General features: G+C 39.8%; 1 protein-coding gene across 2 annotated transcripts in view; it reads left to right on the plus strand.

Moving 5' to 3' along the window:
* Nucleotides 1–4,356: 4,356 nt before the first annotated feature.
* The window catches only part of LOC126263514 (leucine carboxyl methyltransferase 1), a 62,283-nt gene continuing 46,707 nt past the window's right edge, over nucleotides 4,357–19,932 (plus strand). For both annotated transcript variants that reach the window (XM_049960610.1, XM_049960616.1), the window contains exons 1-3: nucleotides 4,357–4,714; nucleotides 17,303–17,486; nucleotides 17,638–17,879. In XM_049960610.1, the coding sequence (XP_049816567.1) occupies nucleotides 4,436–4,714; nucleotides 17,303–17,486; nucleotides 17,638–17,879 (705 nt within the window). In that variant the 5' untranslated portion in view covers nucleotides 4,357–4,435. The remainder of the gene's footprint in view (nucleotides 4,715–17,302; nucleotides 17,487–17,637; nucleotides 17,880–19,932) is intronic.

Here is a 19,932-nt window from a genome sequence, read left to right on the forward strand (position 1 = left end):
GTATTAGTCAGTAGTACAGAAAACATTTGAGTCCACTGAGAACCTGTATTCATTATTTAGATTCTAACAGTTATGGCATTCCTATCAACATCATCAGTGAGAAGAAAAATGAAGAAACTATTAATAGGTTCCTGATCTGTATACTATGCGTTAAAATTCTGTCCTGCTACATAAATTGCATTGGTTATTATATTCTTCACATATAAAAGGGTATCAGTTTTCATACCAAGGACGATAAAAGTTTTTAGAAAAACACAGAATGGGAAAAAGTGGCATATCGTCTATGGCTTCTCATCAGCAACAATAATTCTTACCAACCGCGTTTTCAGTTTTTTATTTGACCTTAATCGCCATTTACAGACCAGCCTGCTCTTTTCACAACGTCTTTTTCGACTTTCTTCCTCTGCTGTATTATAACTAGAGATTTTTGAACATATAAACTCTTAAATAGTGTACTCCCTAAATTAAAAACTTCCATTTAATCCTGAAATCTTGCAACTTAATACTGTCCTCTTTCATTGAAATAAAATTTTAGATTAGAATGTCAAAGCACGCTGCAAACGCTTTACATGAAATAAGCTAAAAACCATGTCAGTGTAAAGCCGCCTTGTTTCCACAATGGCTCAAATTCTGTTAGGCATTGAGCCCACAACTCTCGCCACATAACTTGCACATTCAAGTAACTCGTCCAAAGCGTCATGAGTCCCATCAGAAAGATGGCGGCGATTAGAGAGTGAATGACGCTTTTCCTTTTTATAATTCTAATCGTTTCTCCCCAGATATTCTAAACTGGATTCATGTCAGCTCCTTTGGGTGGCCCTTGCAAAACAGTAATATTTGTGTGGTTGTCGAACCACCTCTTAACCAAACGTGACATATGAACAGGGGATTGATCATGTTGGAACATGATCTGATCATTGTGAAATCTGTCTGTCACAGAAACCAACTTGACATTCTCCAGAACGGAAATTTAGTTGTGCACATCCAGTTTTCCTTCCAGTTGCCAAGGGAGCCCACACTCTTCAGCCAATATCCAGCCTATATCGTTACTGTTTCTCTACCACTTCTTCAGCAACTCTAAATATATCTTGAATCATACAGGGTGTGTAAATAAAGTTTCAAGACTGGTCTCAGAACACAAAATTTATTGAATACTTTCATACATCGCACTAAAATTCTTCAAAATAGGTACCTTGAGAATCCACACACCACTGCCAACGTGCCAACGAGATTTCCAGTGCTGGTAAGCTCCCTGGTACTCCTTAACCGAAATGCTGTTCAAAACCCTCGTCGAAGTCTTTTGGGCCACTGCGATGCTGTCAAACTGCTTCTCTTTCAGGTCTCTCCTCATCCGGGGGAGCAAAAAGAAGTCATTGGGGCGAGATCAGGGCTACAGGGTGGCTGCAGCAGCATGGCCACTTTGAACCAGGTCAAAACTTCAGTGATGGCGAAGCAGGTGTGAATGGTTGCATTGTCATGGTGGAGCACTCAGTCGACTTACTTCTCTGAGTGGAGTCGGTCCCATAAACGGCAGACTACTCCAGTAAATACTAACAATTGACAGTCTGTCTGGCAGGAACAAACTCTCTGTGGATCATTCCTTTTGTGTCAGAGAAAGCCATGAGTATGCTTTTTATATGTGACTTGCTCATGTGGGCTCTCTTTGGCTATGGTGATGCAGAGGTGTGCCATTCCAAGCTCAGCCTCTTCGACTCTGGATCGTATTCAAAGACTCAGGTCTCATCACCAGTGACCACTCTGTCCAAAATATCGGTTTCAGTTTGTAAATGTTCAAGCATTTCCTGCAAAACAACCAGGCTCTGATCCTTCTGTTCATCCAAGAGCACTTTAGGTACAAGTTTGGTGCACACTTCTCTCATCATTAGATCTTCTGTCACTAGCTGAAACACAGTTTGGCGAGTCAAACCCACTTCATCTGCTATCATTCTGATGTTTAGACGTCTGTCACTGTTTAAAACGCACTTTGGCCAGATTTCTGCTCGTTGAAGGTTTTCCGAAGCATTCATCGCTCTCCAAGTATTCGAGGCCATGTTTGAACCGTTCGTGCCACATGAAAACCATGGCACTTGGCATGGCATATTCTTTATAGGCCTCTTTCGAACGTTTCCATACCGGTCTTATTCAGTTTTACACAAAATTTGATAGAACACCGCTGCTCCACGAGGTGCTGCTATTTGGACTCACTGATTACTCAACGACGTTTCGGAAGAGTCACTCCCTGCACTCTCGGTGCTTTCACTGCAGCGTTTCACATTCGAACGCCAATGCTTGGCTCACTTAGCCACCACCCCCCTCCCCCACCACCACCTGGCGCAAGTGGTGAGACCGGTCTGCACACGCACCACTACTCAAGAAAAAACCAGTCTGGAAACTTTATTCACACACCCTGTACCTAACACCTTTTGGTTAGTAGATAAGTACACTTCCTGTCAAGGCTGTACAGAAAACTTTTTCGTCTGTAAAAATCATCTGCCTCCAAAAGTGAACAGTTCTACTGGCATTTGCAGCAGCAAAATTAAGGTGGGCTTCTCTGTGGGAAATAGGGTCTCGTTCTGGGCAGTGTTTCTTGCTCGCAGTACACTTTCTCTTAGCCGACGAATGACGGTTTTGCTGCTAATAGGGAGGCTCAAAGCTTTCCGAAATTGTCGTGCGTTGACGAATGGATGGTTTTCACTGGAATGGCATATCTGCCGATCCCGAGCAGCTGTTGCTTTGCAGTGAGCACCAGTATGAGGCCGTTTGATCAGGCTACGATCTTCTTCCTTTTGTCTGATCCACATTACAACGGTCGACTTGCGAAGACTCACAGTCCTTGCTATACAGGCACTTGAAAATCTTTGTGTATGTAGTGCTGTTATAGCACCCTTTTCTGCTTCAGTCAAATGAGACATTTAGTGTTGACTGAATCCTCTACTGCGTATAACATATGCTGCGAAAACACTGCTAGCAGGAAAGACCTATTACTATCCTTGCAACGTCCGCCCCAGTAGCTGAGTAGTCGCCTGCATGGTAACTCAGCATGTTCGGTCACAGGGTTAGCTGCCCTCTGTAATAAAAAAACTGAGTTAATGGATCAACGACGAACTGAAACGGGTGTCTTGCGACGTCCGCCCCGAGCAGATACACAAAAAAAAAAAAACAACCGAACAAAATGAGGAAAAAAGTGGTCAGCGTGACGGATTGCCGTCTTACAGGCCCTGGTTCGATTCCCAGCTGGGTCGGAGATTTTTCTCCACTCAGGGACTGGGTGTTCTGTTGTCTTCATCATCATTTCATCTCCATCCGGCGCGCAGGTCGCCTAATGTGGCGTCGAATGTAATAAGACCTGCACCAAGGCGGCCGGACCTTCCCCACAAGGGGCCTCCCGGCCAATGACGCCAAACGCTCATTTCCATTTCCATCCTTGCAAATGCTAAACAGAGTTTGTACAACCGGCACTGACTCAAGTAGTAGCAGTTTATTTTGTGCTTTTGCTTATTTTTGATCACTGTTTTATTGTTTCACCTTGTTTTCGTGGCGGATTGCAAATATTCTGTGATGACTTGGGTATTTTTTACGTTTAATGTTGTTCCACATGGGATACTATATCTAAAACTGAAAAATGGTTTAGTTTTGCAACTACTGGTTAGAGCTGACACTTTCACTGCATGTAAATAAGAACATAAATTAATGAATCAATTTTCAATAAATAACATTCTGTTTGGTGAGGAACTGAAGTCAGTTATTTTTTTATATTGCTTGCTAACTAGGAAAAAAACAGATATTGGATAAGGTAAACAGGCTATATATATCCTTTTGCGTTATATTTTTGTGTGTATACATTTTCGCTAGTCAACAAACTTTGTTTTGAAAGGTTGTTTCACTCCTCAGCATTTACCGTGCAAACTTGATCAAAACATTGTAAAGTTTACTTCCGCCGTTAATAAATTATTACCGCTAGTTCGATAATACTTGTTTTATATTCTGACTTTTTGTATCAAGGATTATGTCTTATAACCTCAATTTCACCGTTCGCTACTTGTCTAAGAGAACTGACGTCACGTTGTATTCCGTGTAGATTGAACGCTCCACCATTTGACGATGATGTCTGTCGTTTCGTTCCGCTGACGTCTAGAAAAATCAGCTCCTCTTCATTTCTGCGGCGTCCCATTCCCTTTCTGTGGGAATCGACGTCGCTATCAAGCGAGACGTCGTTGAAGGGCATCCACTGCACATTTGTCCAGAGATTACTGTATTCAACTACAGAAATATCTGTATTGTATTCCAAGCTTCGACCCTAGTATCTATGGTCGAAGATTCCAAGACATAATGTATGTCTGTGATCGTATTGGACAGTGATTGTACTCAGTTCAAAGTGTTCTTGTATTTTAGCTCTTTGACTGTACTTGTTTGTGTACAAAGGTAATATCTGTGAATGCTTGTAGAGGTTCAGACTTCAGACCGGGAAGGGTGTCCAAACAAACAGCCAACTAGAGAGCTCGCAAGAGAAATGTCACAGCCTGGTTGTGAAGCGGTTCAGGCAACAAATGATGATGCTAGCGAATGTAAACGTTGTGCTGTAAAACTGGGATATTGGGATGATCCATATATTTCATTGTTTGTGCGCGGCTCAGAGAGAAAAGCTCCTGAAATCAATCGTGGCTACTTTGCGCGCACCAAAGGTGTGGGGATATTTATCGACAAATTTTTAAAGGTACTGATTTAAAAGACAGCTGAAAAGTGTGTGTAATCATTGTGACGTAATTTTTGCTCCTACTTTTCATTTGTAACTTGGCTAAATTTGCACATTAGAAAGCTATTATCGATGAAGCGGCTTGTATACAACTATATTATTATCACCGTCCGAAATAATTGTTAGTAACGACAGGGAGTGAACATTTTCATTTTCAGTAATGCTGATGGCAAGTTTTCGGTGAAAACGTCGGTAATGCTTGATTAAATTTCAATTATCATTACGGTAAATTAAAACATTTCGTCGAATCCTACAGGTTTTCGGAAAGTACTCGCTCTGTTGTTATTATGTAGATACTAGTGACAATATTAATAGCCCATGCACCTCGTGTACTTATTTTCACTACAGTATGTTCCATACTGGCTTTCACGAGTAATAAATGTATTTTCAGTGATCATTATCTCGTTTTATTATTATAAATGTTGTATGCATTGTTCTGTAATGCACAACAAAGACAGAAATGGTTAGGTTTAGATTTGAATTTGAACTCACATTTATATAGTTGTGGCTGGCAGTGAATCCACAGTAAACTTATTAACTGATTGTTGCATTAAGCATTTGGATTTAGGATAAATTATCGATGGCATTAATATATTTGTTTACTTTTTATGTAGCATGTAATTCATTTTGTAATTGAAATACCGCCATTGCAAGTACCCACAGTTTTTAGTGTAGATTTTAGTTACATTTTGACCCCTTGTCATTGTTATGTTCACTTATTGTTAAATCATTTGATGGAAAATGACATCTTAAGATTGCAACATGTAAGTGCGTATGCAAGTGGCATATGTGGTACCTATGAGCTCTCTGCACTCGCACAGTGGACATATACCATTGACCCACTGGTCATCCAAGTATGTCTCAATTTTACTCATGAGCGTAGTAAATAAAGTGATGACATTACAAAATCTGATTATAGTGAATGGCAGACATTACGAAGCACATCACTGATATGACCCCCCCCCCCCACACACACACACACACACACACTGGCCAAAAGATTATTGGGTGTTGAGCCTTATTCCAGCTGTACAAGGCACTTTATAATGTGTGGCAGAGGGCATTGTGTGTGTACCACTGCCGCCGCCCCCCCCCCCCCCACCACTCCTGTACCAGTCGTGTATGTTTCATCAGAAGAACGATAGTTAATAAGCCTCCATGTGGGCTCAAATCTCGCTGATTTTTATCTTCATGTTTTCGCGAGATATACGGAGAAGCAAGCAATGCATTGATCGACTCTTTTAAGAACATACACACATGGGATTTCAATAGTAAACCAAACTATGATGGAGAACGCCTCTGTTGCCACTGGAGTTGGCCGAGCACTTCTGTGATGCTTTCACACCTGCCAAAAAGACCTATAACGTTTCAGTAAGTGATATTTGTTCTGAGGAAAGTGGATAGGTAAATGCTAGAGTACACACACACACACGGCATAGTCCATATCAATTCAGGCAGGCTTGAAAAAAATCTTACCTTCATAGTCTCAGATGTTTTAGCATATGTTAAAATGAAGGACTAAGTAAGGAACAAGTATTTTTTTGTTTTCTCCAAAAAAATTGCTACGAGATACAGCCCTCCAAAGATGACACTGCGCATACCATTTTGAAGATGCGAATTTTGGAAAAAATTTTAAAATGCTGTATCTCTGGAACAGTTCTAGATTTTTTTAATTATTATTATTTGAAAGATAGTTTCTTTATGATCACAAAGAAATCCTCCATTTGGACTTGTGTGTCAAAGGTATTTTACTACTGCGTTCTGAACTTTTTTATAATTTACGAAAAAAAATTTTTTTTTAAATGCCAATCCATAAAATTGTTTCTTTTTTTTCCTGTTGATTAGTACCATATAGTTCTACATTCCCTGGAAAGGAGATGTTCCACTTTTAGGTTGAACAGGTTTTATAAACAATAAAAAATTTTCCCATACACTAAACCTGTTTTATTACACCTTATTACATAACACTATCATAAAAATCAAAACCTAGCCTTATTTAACATAATTTTAGTTTTGAAAGATGAGTAAGAGACTCATTTTTCAAGCATTTTAAATGATTCCAAAATGTATATTAAAGATCAAAAGACTTAAAAGTTTCAATGTATACAACTTGTGTGCACTGTGCTTTGTACTGAAATTAGCCAGTCAATGAACTAAAAATGTGTTCCACTGCTTCAGTATCTTCCTTGGATATAGAGTGATTTCTACCTTTTGAACCAATAGAAACTGGAACACTTACAATCTTCAAAACATTGTGAACAGGAAGTGAGCACTGATGGCGTTGTTGCTGTCCTTCAGCTGGAAACCTATATCCAGCAGCTGGTCCATGTGGTAGCATAAAGTTCACTACAACTCATAACTGGTGTCTATAATCTCTACAAGCCACCAGTCACGGTCATACACACATGCCACAAACATCCCCCTTCCCAGATTGTGAACCTGAATATTATTCTGCTTTTTCTGAGGTGTTGTCCAAACAAATGAAATTTCTTCTTTCTTTCTCATTAAAGTGTGTGCAAGATGGGTTCGCCCATCACTTTGAGTCCAAAAATATGTCTTCTGAATTCCTTTTACAGGAGTAGTTTGTTTGGACCATTCTTCTTTTTTCTGCTCACGGAATTCTTCAATTTCCTCTTTGGACAAAAGAATGAGGGGTGTGGACGTGTAAGATTTCACGACTATCGTAAAATCCTCAGCATTCTGAGTCGCAGCTGTATTTGGCCTGGAAAGATTATGTTTTGTAGCATGGTGCTTCAACGGGCCTCCTACGCCATCGCAAGGCCCCTTCCCATGACCAGTAGCACTGTATACCCAGTCAGTTGGCACAAGCGACTTACTCAATTCAAACAGCTGGTAATGATTTTTAAAATGACTAGGAGTGTCATCATAAATAATAATCTTCTCTGCCCATGTTTGCAGTTGAAGAATTTTGTGCATTGCGAGTAAAGCACATGCTGAGTCATGTCCTGTGTCATCACTTATAACTGCAACACTTGTGGTCTTGTTTTGAAAATATGCCACTCCTGTAAAAATTGAAAACTGGTCATTTCTCTAATGATACCCTTGTACTTCATGTGGGAGGATTACAGTCCAGCTCTCAGCAAAATCACAGTGAAGCACTAAACATAGTTCTTGAGACTGTAAGCACCCTTTCACTTCTTTTTCATTTCTTTAGATGCTGGTGTGTTACTGCTTTCTCTGACCATTTACCAAGTTCATCAATGAAACTGTCAAAGGCAAGAGTTTTCTCAATCAGTTTATTTTCCTCCCATGTCGCATATGTAATTTCTGCAGAGTTATGTGCTACATCTCCCAGGCCAAGTGTCTGTAAAACCAGTCCTCTCTTTCCAGGGCAGTCACCACATTCTTGAAACAAGTCTCTTTGCTGTATGTCACAGACTACTAATGACTTCATACACCCAACTAAAGTGTCATATGTCACATGCTCCAGTAAGTTCTTCAAAGTTACCACACAAAGTTCAAAATTCGTGCAGTACACACACACACACACACACACACACACACACACACACACACACACCTACCTCTAGGTGGGTGTGGAACTGTTGCAGTTATAGTGTCTTTTTTTTTTTTCTGTGGTGCTCTGGCAAGAACAGTCCCATTTATCTTCCAGATAAAATGACTACAGTATTTGAACTTGAACTTGAGCTGCTTCTTTAGGATGACCATAATAGGGATCTGGTCTTCCAAATACTCCTTTCACAGACTTCGCATTTCTTGATTTGTCTACCATGTACTTTGATACTGATGGGATGTGATTCAGAATTGTTTTCTTTGAAAATGTCTCTGGAATAATAGTTAAAACTCGCACCTTTTCACTGTAGGATGCACAATATTCAACAACTGAACTGATGTTTGTGAAAAATTCTTGGCAAGCGATGCAAGAGTGCTTTGCTTTATTTTCTTCTGAAGATGGAATTTCTATTTTGAAGAGTGTGGTCAGTTTTGCTGTAGTGTGTTCATCCATAGCTTTAGTAATTTCTCTGTGCTTCCTTGATGCATAGAGCTTATGACTCAACTTAACTGACCACGGTTTCTTAACAGTACTAACACCTACCTCTGTAGTTGACCGATTCGGGCTGTTTAATTCTTCCTCTATTGATGCAAAATCTGCACCATGGGAGGCTTCACCTTCTTCTGATACTATCATTGTTGTTATTCTGTCAAAACATTTAGAACACAAAGTTGTCACTGGAAACATCTTCACTTTGAAACAGGGTCTTCAAATGATATCAACTCTTTTATGGATATGCAAATGGTCAACGCATTTCACTTTCCTGTGGCCCCAGCCAGAAGACATTTCAAACAGTCCTTTTCACAAAACACACTGCAACTGTGTCAACTGGCAAATTCCTCATGTAAACAAATTGGCACTGAATAACTACAATACAGAAACCTGCAATGAACAACCACAACAAAGAAACTGACAAAAGACTACAGCGAGGTGTAAGAAATATCTGCAACAAAGAAAGTGATAAGAAATAACTGTAACAAAGACAATAGAAATAAACATTATAAAAAAGAAATTGGTAAGAAACAACTTCAGTGAAGACATACATTACCCTTGAAAGCAAAAAAAAAAAAAAAAAAAGCTTTTTTAAAAATAAAACCTGTGCAAAAGTGGAAGCTCTCCCTTACAGAGAATGTGGTACTACATGGTAATAATCAACAGAAAAAGTCTAACTTTTGTGGATTGTCATTATTGAATATAATTTTTTTGTCTGTAAATTATAAAAAAAAAAAAAATTCAAAAGGCAACAGTTAAAGAACTTTTACAGATATGTCCAAACAAAGGGTACCATTATAATCACAAAACAATTATCTTTCAAATAAAAAAAAAGTCTAACAAAATATATAGAACTGTTACAGACACACAGCAATTTAAAAAAATTTCCGAAGTTCGCATCTTCAGAATGATGTTTGCAGTGTCATCTTTGGCGGCCTTTATCTCGGGGCAGGAATTTTTCTGGGGAAAACAAAAAATGTGTTTCTTTCTTACTCCTGAATTTTAATATATGCTAAATTCAACAACATCCCCGACTATGAAGGTAACCTCCCTGCCTGAAGTGATATGGATTATGCCATACATATTTGGACATTAATTATTACATAATTCTTAATCACTGCTGTGTTATAGAAGTTTTTCTCTCTAGTGTAGACTTTCTTAATAATGTTACAATAGGAGCAATGGGCCGAAGGTGTAAGTGAAATGATTGAAACTACTGATTTCATTACGTAGATCTTTCTCGTGTATTGTGAATATGAAGTTAATATTATTCATTAGGTTTTGCTTGGTCATTGATGTAATACTGTTGTGAAAACACTGGTATGGTCTTCTAATCTCTTTGTATTCTTCACATCATTATTTGTGAAATTATTGTCACGTGTACAGTTTTCTATTAGCATAATCTTTTTCTTTGATTTTTAGCACTGGTCTGACATCAGTTATGGCTGTGCAAGTGACAGAAATAACATATGGTAGTGACATCATTAACATGATCATGTGGATCAGCAATCTTATTATAACCGTAAGAAAAAATTGGGTCTTAATTGAATTAAATACCAAATTAGTTTCTTCTGATAAATTTACAGTGCAGTAAAACAGTTTAAAGGACAGAAACTTGAACCAAGGTCCTTCTCATTTTCCATGAAATGCTCGCATGTAGTTTCAAGCTTAGCTTGTCACCCACATTGAGTGTCAGGTTTCATTTGATTACACACATTGTTTTGTAAATCCCATCATGGAGAGCCCTCAGTGATGTGGAATGAGTCAATTCATACATTAACAGGCAGAAGTAGTCATTGCTCAGTATGTCTGTGGAGTATACTAACAACAAATTATGACCAGTGCTAATCTACTGATACCTTCAGCAATTATTTCTAGTTCTCTCCACATATGTATATTAGGAGGAAAAACAACAACCTTGGGGAGGAGGGATTGCCCCTCCTTTTATATTACTCAGATGCTTCTTTTCCCTAGTACTTCAGACAAAGCATTTGTACAACTTACAATCAACTGTCTATATATTGGTGAAGTCACATTATATTTTGTAGAAAACATTAGAGTTATGTGGAACTTGCACCCCTGAGACTGAATATTCTGATAAATTGTTATTGTAGTGGATATTAAAGTATAAGTATATATTTATTTTTACAATATCGAGTCGGTACTCAACTTTCTGCTTAGTGTCTACCAGTAACTGAAAGATTTTTGCATCTCAGTTATAAAATTGCATTCAGGATGCTAGAGAGGCATAGTCTATATGTAAGCAGCAGAGTTCATCTAATATTCCCTCTTTGGTACTATTATTATTATTATTATTATTATTATTATTATTAATGACAAATATCGTTTGAGAGTACATGTATTGGCACATGTGTGTAAGAATCACCAGGTCCCTGAAGAGGCTTCTGAAAGATGTTCACTTATAGACGTTATGTGATATTCTTATTGTGTGTTTCTGTAGATGATATCAGCTGAATCACCACAGAAGGTTATCTCATAAGACAGTATTGAGTGAAAATATGCTAGCAATCATAACTGCATATCAGCACAATGAGTGGGATTTCTTAGGGCTAACAGGACAGAATAAAGCCTTCTTCATTAGTTTGTCCACCTTGAGGTTACTTTTAAATTCTTCTGAATGCATAAAGAGCTACACACTTGGAGCCTCATCCAGTGTAGTCATTGATCTCTACTTCTGGCATCTGTAACTCATTATTTTTAGTTTGGAATTGCGTAAGATGAGGTTTTTGTAGGATAAAGGTTTGGCTGTTGTCTCTGAGCCAATTGTAAGTGTATTTGACTAGTATTTGGTTCAGTGGACAATATAGTACATAAATGCTACAAGCTAATTGGTGTATGTGTGTCCAATGTACTCAGGATACACAAAATTGCAGTTGGCTGTTAAGTTGTAGTCTGCATGGGACTATGATGCTCACTGTTCAACTGTGTACTTTACTACCGTACAACATCCTCCTCCCCCCCCCCCCCCTCCCCAAACCACCATAAAAGTTTCTTGGCCTAACCATGAATTCATAGAAATTCAGGATGGTGATTCTTCTGTACTACCTGGAGTTCTCAGGAAATTACATTTTACGTGGAAAAATGAGGGAACTTCAGGAATTTCATAAAATCTCTGGGATTTCTGTGTTTTTAACATAGCATTGGAATTTAATTTTATTGTGTTTTATAAATCACAAACTTTAAAATGCGTAATACACTCCTGGAAATTGAAATAAGAACACCGTGAATTCATTGTCCCAGGAAGGGGAAACTTTATTGACACATTCCTGGGGTCAGATACATCACATGATCACACTGACAGAACCACAGGCACATAGACACAGGCAACAGAGCATGCACAATGTCGGCACTAGTACAGTGTATATCCACCTTTCGCAGCAATGCAGGCTGCTATTCTCCCATGGAGACGATCGTAGAGATGCTGGATGTAGTCCTGTCGAACGGCTTGCCATGCCATTTCCACCTGGCGCCTCAGTTGGACCAGCGTTCGTGCTGGACGTGCAGACCGCGTGAGACGACGCTTCATCCAGTCCCAAACATGCTCAATGGGGGACAGATCCGGAGATCTTGCTGGCCAGGGTAGTTGATTTACACCTTCTAGAGCACGTTGGGTGGCACGGGATACACGCGGACGTGCATTGTCCTGTTGGAACAGCAAGTTCCCTTGCCGGTCTAGGAATGGTAGAACGATGGGTTCGATGACGGTTTGGATGTACCGTGCACTATTCAGTGTCCCCTTGACAATCACCAGTGGTGTACGGCCAGTGTAGGAGATCGCTCCCCACACCATGATGCCGGGTGTTGGCCCTGTGTGCCTCGGTCGTATGCAGTCCTGATTGTGGCACTCACCTGCACGGCGCCAGACACGCATACGACCATCATTGGCACCAAGGCAGAAGCGACTCTCATCGCTGAAGACGACACGTCTCCATTCGTCCCTCCATTCACACCTGTCGCGACACCACTGGAGGCGGGCTGCACGATGTTGGGGCGTGAGCGGAAGACGGCCTAACGGTGTGCGGGACCGTAGCCCAGCTTCATGGAGACGGTTGCGAATGGTCCTCGCCGATACCCCAGGAGCAACAGTGTCCCTAATTTGCTGGGAAGTGGCGGTGCGGTCCCCTACGGCACTGCGTAGGATCCTACGGTCTTGGCGTGCATCCGTGCGTCGCTGCGGTCCGGTCCCAGGTCGACGGGCACGTGCACCTTCCGCCGACCACTGGCGACAACATCGATGTACTGTGGAGACCTCACGCCCCACGTGTTGAGCAATTCGGCGGTACGTCCACCCGGCCTCCCGCATGCCCACTATACGCCCTCGCTCAAAGTCCGTCAACTGCACATACGGTTCACGTCCACGCTGTCGCGGCATGCTACCAGTGTTAAAGACTGTGATGGAGCTCCGTATGCCATGGCAAACTGGCTGACACTGACGGCGGCGGTGCACAAATGCTGCGCAGCTAGCGCCATTCGACGGCCAACACCACGGTTCCTGGTGTGTCCGCTGTGCCGTGCGTGTGATCATTGCTTGTACAGCCCTCTCGCAGTGTCCGGAGCAAGTATGGTGGGCCTGACACACCGGTGTCAATGTGTTCTTTTTTCCATTTCCAGGAGTGTCTTTGAAATATGTTAATTGTGTGAATATTATATGTGTAATCATGAACACTCATCATTTAATTCCTGATTGTTGATTATGTTGTTTAACACTACATTAACTTCCTGAGCTCCTTTGTATTGTGCAGATGGCAACATTGTATTATTCGGTGATCCAGCTCTTAATTTTCTCCCCTTCAATCCCTGTCCATGTGAGTTATTCTGCAGCCTCACAACTGTGTACCTGTTCTGACGACTAGTCTCTTCAGCAGATTTTAGGAGCATGTTTCATAGCTACACTATGAGATCAGAAGTATCTGGACACCTAGCTGAAAATGAGTTAAGTCGTGGCGCCCTCCATCGGTAATGCTGGAATTCAATTTCGTGTTGGCCCCCCCTTAGCCTTGATGACAGCTTCCACTCTCACAGGCATACGTTCAGTCAGGTACTGGAAGGTTTCTTGGGGAATGGCAGCCTATTATTCTTCATGGAGTGCTGCACTGAGGAGAAGTATTGATGTAGGTCGGTGAGACCTGGCACGGAGTCAGTGTTCCAAAACATCCCAAAAGTGTTCTATAGGATACAAGTCAGGACTCTGTGCAAGCCAGTCCATTACAGGGACATTACTGTCATGTAACCACTCCGCCATAGGCCATGCATTACGAACAGGTGCTTGATCATGTTGAAAGATGTAATCGCCATCCCCAAATTTCTCTTAAACAGTGGGAAGCAAAAAGGTGCTTAAAACATCAATTTAGGCCTGTGCTGTGATAGTGCCATGCAAAACAACAAGGGGTGAATGCCCCCCCTGCTCTCAATGAAAAACACGACCACACCAAAACACTACTCCCTCTGAATTTTACTATTGGCACTACACACGCTGGCATATGACACCGGGCATTCACCATACCCACAACCTGCCATCAGATTGCCACATTGTGTACTGTGATTCATCACTTTACACTCCTTACACCAAACGAGGCTCGTCTGGCATCTACCGGCATGATGTGTGGCTTATGAGCAGCTGCTCGACCATGAAATCTAAGTTTTCTCTCATCCCACCTAACTGTCATAGTGCTTGCAGTGGATTCTGATGCACTTTGGAATTCCTGTGTGATCGTCTGGATAGATGTCTGCCCATTACACAGTACGACCCTCTTCAACTGTTGGCGGTCTCTGTAAGTCAACAGACGAGGTTGGCCTGTATGCTTCTGTGCTGTATCTGTCCCTTCACGTTTATACTTCACTATCACATCGGAAACAGTGGACCTATGGATGTTTAAGAGTGTGGAAATCTCGCGTACAGTTGTATGACACAAGTGACACCCAATCAGCTGACCACGTTCGAAATCCGCGGGTTCCGCGGAGTGACCTATTCTGCTGTGTCATGATGTCTAATGACTACTGAGGTCACTGATATGGAGTACCTGGCAGAAGGTGCAGCACAATGCCCCTAATATGAAAAACATATGTTTTTGGGGTGTCCAGTTACTACATTGTCTATATATAAAGACTTCTCTTCAATTAGTAGTTTTCAGATGAAACTGACATATTTTTTGGATGATTGAAAAATAGCTAAACCATACAAAACCTTCAGAGCAACCTAGGAACTCCTAACTTGTGACCTACATGTCTTAAGCCAGTACTTCTGGAAGTGGAGGTTACAGTCTAGGTCAAATAAAACAGATGTTGCTTGTTTCCAGTAGATTGGCTCACAGAGAACTTTGTGTCTAGTTTGAGGACAGCAGACTTCATCATGACACTTATCCAAAAAAAATTGGCATCATATATGACAGGACAGTTTCTCTTTAGGAGCAATTGATACAAACGAAATCAGTATGTGGGGTTTGTCAGCAGATCCTCCTCGAATATCAGCACCAGAATTAGTGTACTCAGTACCAGAGTACTGTGCATGTCTGGCTTAATAGTCCATTTATTAAAAAGGTAGATGTGCTTCTTAATGAATCCATATGCATTATTAATAGATAAATACAATCCACTCCCACATCCTGGTTATGTATCGTGAGTCACATTTCATGCCCTGATGTCAGCTGGGAGACTGCAATATTAAGTGAACATCAGAAGATTGTTGATAACCCAGACCTATTCAGTTTCCTCGACGAGTGAAATGCTGCTGGTAGCAAAACTGTTCTCCACAAAACCTGAAGCTGCACTGCATCCAGGAGAAACCCCCTGGATTTAACCGGCCACAGGCAAGCAGGAGTATGCTGAATCACATCTGAACAGCCCATTGAAGATAAGCAGACACTGCACAAGTGGGAGAAATCTTCATCACCATCTTGTGACTGTAGTGCTGAAAGATAGAAAGTTGCTCACATTGTATCAACATGTTCTGGATGTGCCTGCAAGGGTAATTTGGAAAATTTCCACACAGTGACTAGTGGAATGATAAACAATATAAAAGACTTGGATATTTACCTATTAGTATTGTCATTTGTGTTATATTATCCTGCAGAGCTGTGTTGATATGGAGGTGGCTTACTTTGTACCTGTGCACTGGAAAACAAAGTGTGATGGTCTCTTCAAGTGCAGCATATTATTCTTCCAGAGATTCTGTCAAGACTATATTCTGAGACCTTCTTTGTTTTTAATGATTTACCTTTCAATATAAATGCCCCATCAATTTTATTTACAGCTGGTAAGTCCGTAACATTTGGAAACATACACAACATGCCTGTCTGCGTCATCAGAACAATAAATTATCTAGGAATGTGGTTTCAGCCTAATGGATTAACTCTGAATGTCCTAAAACTCCATATGATCTGATACAGAACATCGGACAAAATCCCAGGAAATTTAAAAAAAAAGTCATAAAGATTGGGATCTAGACAAAGTGAATTACATCAGATTCGTTGGATTGAATCTAGATAAAAATTTAAACAGGAAAAATATCTTGAATATCTAATACCAAAATATGTAGTTTTGCAGTGCAAATATTAGTTGTTGCCATTTGATGTGATTGCAAGGAAAAGTATGTAGCCGTTTCCAATCAGTTATAAGGTATAGTGGTGTTATTTGTGGAAGCTCAAGCAACATATTTTGCTTACTGAAACGGCAGAAAAGAATCATTAGAATTGTGTGCTTTGCATCCAAGAGAATGTCACCCATTACTTAACAATTTGCAAGTACTAACAGTTCTTTCCCCATATATCTTTTTTCTCAGTAATTTAATTATTCAAAGAAACTAATTTTGACCATGAATGCAATCCAAGAAACAAAGATAATAGTATTCTCCCCAAAGTTACATGCCCAGGCTCCCCATTTACAAAAATGGAAGGCAAGAGCATTCTGAGTATGAAACTAGATTCATTGAGAAAAAAAGGCTAATGAACACTATTTGAGGTACTATTCAATTGAAGAGCTCATGAAGGATGAACTAGTTATTTGCATAGGATGTAGTTGTTCACTAGTCTTGTGTCAAGTTAGCTGTTCTTTTCCACAGAAAACTTACATAAATGTTAAAGTATTAATTTTGCTCTTACATTAACCACAGTTTATCAGTGATGTTGCGTTACCCATTTTTTTATATACTCCTGCATTCTAATCAGATGTTAGTGTCTGTATGTTGTGAGATGAATAAACTGCAACATAGGCTTATTAACACTTTGTGAAGTTTTGATTTTCTTTGCACATTAGACGTGTTTTGTTAATTTTAGCTCTCCAAAATGCTTTATCATATTGCATCGCCAACTGAAAGTGTGTCAATCTTTTAATGTGTGCTGTTGCTGTTTGTAGCTATTTTAAAATATTATGGTTGGAGGCACTTTTTATTTTCTGTGCTATGGAATCAAAGTATTGTGTCCCAACAAATCAAAACTGTTAACATGTTTCATTGAATTCTGTAGGTATAATATGTCTTTTATTATATTGTTTCTTCTGTCTTTCAGAAATGTGGAGGCAAATGTCAGTTGATAAATTTGGGATCAGGATTTGACACGTTGTACTGGCGCTTGAAAGATTCTGGACAGACAGTTTCAAATTTCATTGAATTGGATTTTCCCACAGTGACAGCAAGAAAGTGTTACCTAATCAAACGCAATAAAACTCTCCTAGAGAAAATTCATACTGAAGGTTTGCATATCTTCATACAGTACAGCTTCCCTGACAATAACAAATAATCGCTCGTTGATGTAAAATAGTGTTCTTCTGAGTGCATAAGTAAGTGTTCAAATCACAGTTCCTTGAAATTTCATTTTTTGTGTTTCTGACTTTTTTGTTCCAGATGGAGAAGTGAAACTCAGTGCCACGGATTTACATGCAGGAAATTATCACATAGTTGGGGTTGATTTAACTAATCTTTCTGAAGTCCAGTCAAAGTTAAATGAAGCAGAAGTCAATTACAGTTTACCAACATTGTTTTTAGCAGAATGTGTTTTGGTTTATGTAGAAGTTCCACGAGTTGAAGAACTTCTTAGCTGGATAGCAAAGGACTTTAGTTCTGCTCTGTTTGTAAATTACGAGCAGGTTTGTATTCGCTGGTGTTTAATGGATGTAGTTTAGTGGTATTGAGCAGTCCTTAGCTGTATTTCAAATCTTGAGTCATGTTAGTAGTCTTTAACTTGAAAATACTACTTATAATTTGCTATGTTTGTTTGTTTGTGGGGGGAGGGGGGGCATATGTGAACAAAATACTTTGTTTATGTATATTCCACAAGGTTAATTGTGGACCAAGCAATAGTGGGGGCACCTATTGAAGAAAGAGGAGCACAGAGACCAGGGATACTCTGGTGTTGATCCTATTGGAGGGACCATGTGTAGTGGCGCAGTAATTAAGATATGACGGTGTTCAGGAGAAGCAGTGTTTAACTCCCCATCTGCCGAGCCAGTTTTATGTTTTTACTTGATATTCCTAATTGGTTAAGTGGATGGATGACAGTATGGTCCTTTTTAAAAAGAAGCACTCAAATACCTTCTCCATCATTTTGCTATTAAAGCTTGTGCTCAATCTTTAGTGACCATATTGTGGAATGTAACATGCCTGCCGTTGCACAGGAGGTGGATTACATGAAAGCTTTGGAGTCACTGTTAAGTATTTATATTGACTGCTTATCGTGAAAAGAGCTCATGAAATAACTGTATTTCTATATCCTGAAGCAACAGACTTTTTCAAAGATGCAATGTCCTTACCAGCTGAAAATTATCTCGGACACTAATGGATATAAAAATCAATTCAAGTATTGCTTTATATCACTCATATATTGTACCTCCATTATGAACCGTAGGTTCAATAATGTAACTGACAAATGCATAAATGTTTACAAACCTCACAATGCAATTTAGTCTTCATCATTTGCACTATGTACATAAACTCTTGCTTTCTCTTGACAAATGACAACGAGGTTGTGTGATCTCAGGTGGGATGGCTTTATCATGGAATAACTGCTGCAACCAACAGGTGTCTGCAAGTGCATGGATATAAGTCCAGATATGCTGCGCCCGCTTTCGCTCTCATGACATGTGCAAGTGAATGGGAAAATTTCACACATGACATGCTGTCCAAATTGAACATGTATATACTAAGAGAACAAGATGCTAGCTCATAATCACAACTATCCTTCATCAGTTAGAGACAGAGGGAATAACATCATTCTCTGGGATAATAGATTACACCTCATTTGTTAACAGGGTGTTAATTCATAATCGTTATTGCCTCGCACTGGTGGATGATTATCATGTACTATGCAGATAAGCAGTGCATGAGATGACTGCCAAGTTAATGCACTAAAACAAATAGTACCTTTTTTTTTGGTGGCTTGTCACATTTTACTGGCAGGGGCTATGTAGTTATCTGCAATGCCCATGTCATACTATATCTCAAATGCACCGAGTCAGATGGCACATTGGTGCATTGGAATTCAGGACGATCTGGTTTCAGTTCCCTGCCCATCATTCCAAAGTTGGGCTTTAAGTTTATGAAGTTTTTGGATTCGTTCTTTAGTTATTTCTGCTCGAGGTTCACTTGATTAATGTTCTTTATGATTTTTCTTTTACTATTGTTCTTTGGGTAGATTGAGTTTATCATGTTTTATTTTAAAGGGGGGGGGGAGATTGTTTTCTACCTGACTTTTAGTTTTAGATTGGGTTTATTGACCTCAGTGTCTTCAGGCTGGTAAGATTGTTTTGTAAAGGATTTTGACAATGTCCTTCCACATTCGTGTCCAATTTGAACTTGTGTTCTGTCTCATATGACATCATTCTTAACAAGAAAGTGGATCATAAATTTCCTTCTTTCTTCATTTACTTCTGTGCCTGTGTTATAACTGGTGAGTCATTCCAAAGCAGATCAACTCTTTGCACACATAATTTACTTTCATGTAAGAGAACTTAATGTCACTTTGTTGTAGTCTGAATGCAATTGGGTATTTGGTGTATTACATCACAAAGCTGTGCATAATAATTAATATTTCCTCATCCAAATGCCACCCAAACTTTATCTTTTTACTATGTTCTGTATTGTAACATGGGGAGCCATTTTTTTTTCTTCCTCCACCAATTTTGAAGGTGACATGTTAATACG

This window comes from Schistocerca nitens, chromosome 1 (genome assembly GCF_023898315.1).
Source record: "Schistocerca nitens isolate TAMUIC-IGC-003100 chromosome 1, iqSchNite1.1, whole genome shotgun sequence".
Taxonomy (NCBI): Eukaryota; Metazoa; Arthropoda; class Insecta; order Orthoptera; family Acrididae; genus Schistocerca; species Schistocerca nitens.